At 41.1% G+C, this 3,728-nt stretch overlaps 1 protein-coding gene and 1 long non-coding RNA gene across 2 annotated transcripts; both read left to right on the forward strand.

Annotated features, from left to right (window-relative positions):
- The first annotated feature begins 840 nt into the window (after window positions 1-840).
- Window positions 841-2,515, forward strand: LOC124690904. The gene is made up of 3 exons (XM_047224228.1): window positions 841-932; window positions 1,300-1,803; window positions 1,886-2,515. The coding sequence occupies exons 2-3, from the start codon at window positions 1,306-1,308 to the stop codon at window positions 2,513-2,515; spliced, it is 1,128 nt and encodes a 375-aa protein (XP_047080184.1). The 5' UTR covers window positions 841-932; window positions 1,300-1,305.
- A 656-nt stretch (window positions 2,516-3,171) lies between these two features.
- LOC124688745 lies at window positions 3,172-3,498 on the forward strand. Its single transcript, XR_006998615.1, has 3 exons — window positions 3,172-3,218; window positions 3,304-3,379; window positions 3,483-3,498. It is a non-coding gene; the product is annotated as an uncharacterized LOC124688745 (long non-coding RNA).
- Window positions 3,499-3,728: the final 230 nt, after the last annotated feature.

Genomic DNA, 3,728 nt, shown 5'->3' on the forward strand with positions numbered 1-3,728 from the left:
TTCCATGACTCCCGATCTGAGTGGGTGAGGAGTGATGGGCGGAGGATGATTTGGGGGCTCGATCCGGTGGATGGGCAACTCGCTGGGCTGCTCCTATATGCGGCCACACGCTACGGAACAAGGCATATGCCGTTGGTTTCCTCTCCACATGCGCTTGCTAAATCTGTTGGGATCTTGCGGTAGATGCACTGATAATGCCTGCATGCCTGTATTATCCATGCCGATACAGCTCCACCGGCGCCGTGTCTGCACTGTCTCTTGTGCTGGGATGGATCCATCCAGCTGGGTCCGGGGCCATGCATGCTGCCTGCATCTGCGTGCACCCATCCTAGTTCTAGTAACAACAATTTGCTTCTGGGTCCGGCTCTTTTTTGTAGACTACACCGATGCGGGAGATGTATTCTTGCTTGTTATTAGGTCTTTTTCAGCCCAACGATTATCATGTTGAGCACTGTAGAAGACCTTTGCCCCAGTTGGTTAGGAGCCTGGATTAGAAAAATAGGAGGAGGAAAATTTGGGTCTCTGTATTCTAAAAATAAGTTGGTAGTAGTAGTATGTAGTGTCGGCGCATGTGCAGGTTACAATCATGGAAAATGTGTTTGCCTCAGTCATTGAGGTCTTTTTTCTAGCTACAATATGTCAAGAAAATAAAATTGACTGACAAGTACTATTTTCTGTGTTTGCTCTTGTGAGTATGCAGCTCAATTTCCAAAATTTTACAACACTACTATTTTCTGTGTGCCCTTATGGCTGCAAAATCCATAATTGCAGTACATATTATTCATACTAGCTTTCCTAATCTAAATATGCTTAACCACAATATATTAATCACCTCCTTGTTGTTGACAGGAACAGTCTGGCATTCTCTCCGACTAATTCATTCAGTGGAGAGCTCCCACCTTCTTGGGATCGTGTAACAACACCAAAATTCGGTATGTACCTGCTAAGTAGTACTCTATTATTGGATTTAGTTTAACTGTTTTGAGTGCTGGTTTGAGTGCTTGCTGGTTTGTTAAACATTTTTTTGTTTATTCATGTTTCCTCAATTTTCATCTCTCGGTATATAAGTTATCTTAGTTTGAATCCGATGTATTGCTCTGGCTGTCGAGCTGCTCCATTTAATATTTATTGTATGCCATCTGCTCCCTGTTTTGAATAATGTATGTGGAAAGTAGATGCTTTTGATCCCTATTTTGAATAATGTACTATTGTTACTCCCTGGAACATAAGGAATTCCATTAAACTAAACCATGACAACTCAGTTAACTTGCGAAGTGTATTTTCTGTGTATTAATATAGGTTGTCATGGACTTGCGGAGTGTAGAACGTGTTAGGAAGAGGAAAAACGAAGATGAAGAGTTTATGTTTGTCATTTTGCCTGCATTGTACTTCCACTTGACATGGCAAAAACAAAGACAACAAAGACACCTTTCGTTTGTATATGGCAAGGAGCATGTTAGAGAATTGCTTGGAGGACACCTCAAGAACTGCTTAGCTGCCTTTAGGATGGAGCCGAACATTTTCATGTGGTTGGCATCATATCTTAGAGAGGAGGGATTGATTTTAGATTCTAGGATCAAGGTGGAAGAGAAGCTTGCGTTTTTCTTGTACATGCTCTCCCACAATGCTTCATATGAAAAAATGCAATTAGAGTTTAAGCATAGTGGTTGGAGTTTCAGCAAGTATGTCAGGGAGTTTTTCGATATTATTCCAACCTTGACAACAAGAATCGTCAAGCCTCTCAATATCTATGAAACTCATCCAAGGATAGCTACAGACCGCCGCTTCTTCCCATACTTCCAGGTCTAGACTTCATACCTTATTTTTCTACCAAAGCTTTTCTCTTATCTATTTCTTATGTTTTTCCCAAACTTCCCATATGCAGAATTGCATTGGTTGTATCGATGGGTCCCATGTGCCAGTTACAAGAACACCTAGCCGTGCTTCTCCATGGAGAAATAGAAAAGGCACCCTCAGCCAGAATGCAATGTTCACATGTGACTTTGACCTCAATGTAACCTACATTTCCTGCGGCTGGGAAGGGTCAGCTAGTGATGCTAGGGTGCTGAATTCTGCCATTCAAAGAGGTTTCACTGTGCCTGCTGGAAAATTTTATCTAGTTGATGGTGGCTATGGCAACACCCAATTCTTTCTTGCACCTTACCGAGGGGTTAGGTACCATCTGAAGGAATTTGGACGTGGTCGTCGGCGTCCACAAAACTATATGGAGTTGTTTAACCATCGCCATGCTGTCCTTAGAAACTATATTGAGAGGCTTTTGGGAATTCTGAAAAAACGTTTTCCTATCCTCAAAGTTGGTACATTCCACAAAATATGGAATCAAGTTAGGATACCAGCCGCTGCAGCCATATTCCACAATATCATCAGACAACACAATGGTGATGAAGACTGGCTTGAAGACCAAGAGGATAACATAAACCCAGGAAATTTTGTGGATCTCCCTGACGGTGATGATGAGGTACAACAGGAAGTTGTGTGTTTCTTAATCTTCTAGTCTTGTGTTGTAATGATACTCTATTCATGTTCTTCATTTTCTAGTCTTATGTTGTAATGGTGCACTATTTGTGTTCAATTTCTTCAAATAATGAACTTGGTGGTACACTCTTTTTTATAATACATTTTGTATTCAATTTTGTGTGCTCAGTTTTGTGTATTCAATTTTTTATACTTTACCTGAACTAGATATGCAAACAAAAGTGTCCAACACGGTTCAGTCTAGCTCCAGCACAATTGGTAAGAAAAGGAAGTCTCCTAAGCAAGGGAAAAAGAAGTCTCCTAAACAAAGAAAAAAGAAGTCTCCACAAGGTAGTAAGAATATATTTCTAATGACCATTCATGGCTTCATTCATGGCTTGCTAATGGATCATTTTGTGTATGCTTGTGCAGGTGCAAAGCCAAGAGCACAATGGAATGTTTTGCTTGAGAAGTCACTTGTTGAGATACTCCATGAGCATGACACTCCATATCATAGAGGCCAGAACGGTTGGAGTGGTGAATCATGGTCAGCAATGGTGGATATGTTCCACCGACGAAATCCACATGTGAGGTTTGACAAGTCCCAGGTTCATGACAAGGAGAAGGAACTCAAAAGGGATTATAGAATGCTGAAAGATGCCCTTGGGCAAAGTGGAGTTGGGTGGAATGAGAGCGAGTTCATGTTGGATGCTGAACCTCATCTATGGGATAATCTGGCAATTGTAAGTTATTGTGCAATTGTCGTTCTACTAGAATCCTACTTGCAGTATTTTGGTCCAAGTTTAATGCTTCATTTATATATTGTAGTCATTTGGTCCAAGAATCTTGAAGTTTAAGAAAAAGCCCTTTCCTCTTTATGAGACACTTGCAAATCTCTACCATAGTAAGCCCTTTCCTCTTTCCTGTCTGTTTCTTCTCTGTTGCTTTTCCTTTGTCCTCTTGATATTTTGCAAACTAACATCATTTTATTTTTGATGGATTTACAGAACACACCGCTGAGGGCAACTTCAATTTCACCTCTACCGCTGAGCAAAAACCACACATGGATATCGAAACTGATTCTGATGATGATGATGAAAATAGGGATGCTGATTTCGAGATCTTAGAGCAACCACATGTGGAGCATGTACAGGATAATCAGGTCAACCAAAGGCAGGTTGGGTTGGAGGCTGGGTTGGAGCATGTAGTGGCTACTCAAACACAAGCTAGTGTGACAAATGTAGAGACGAATC

Source organism: Lolium rigidum, chromosome 2 (genome assembly GCF_022539505.1).
Source record: "Lolium rigidum isolate FL_2022 chromosome 2, APGP_CSIRO_Lrig_0.1, whole genome shotgun sequence".
Taxonomy (NCBI): domain Eukaryota; kingdom Viridiplantae; phylum Streptophyta; class Magnoliopsida; order Poales; family Poaceae; genus Lolium; species Lolium rigidum.

What these genes read in the sequence shown, in the direction of transcription:
- LOC124690904 (XM_047224228.1), top strand. Translation starts at nt 1,306, where the DNA reads ATGGACTTGCGGAGTGTAGAACGTGTTAGGAAGAGGAAAAACGAAGAT. An exon ending in GCTTCTTCCCATACTTCCAG is followed by an intron (nt 1,804 to 1,885) that starts GTCTAGACTTCA and finishes TCCCATATGCAG; the next exon opens with AATTGCATTGGTTGTATCGA.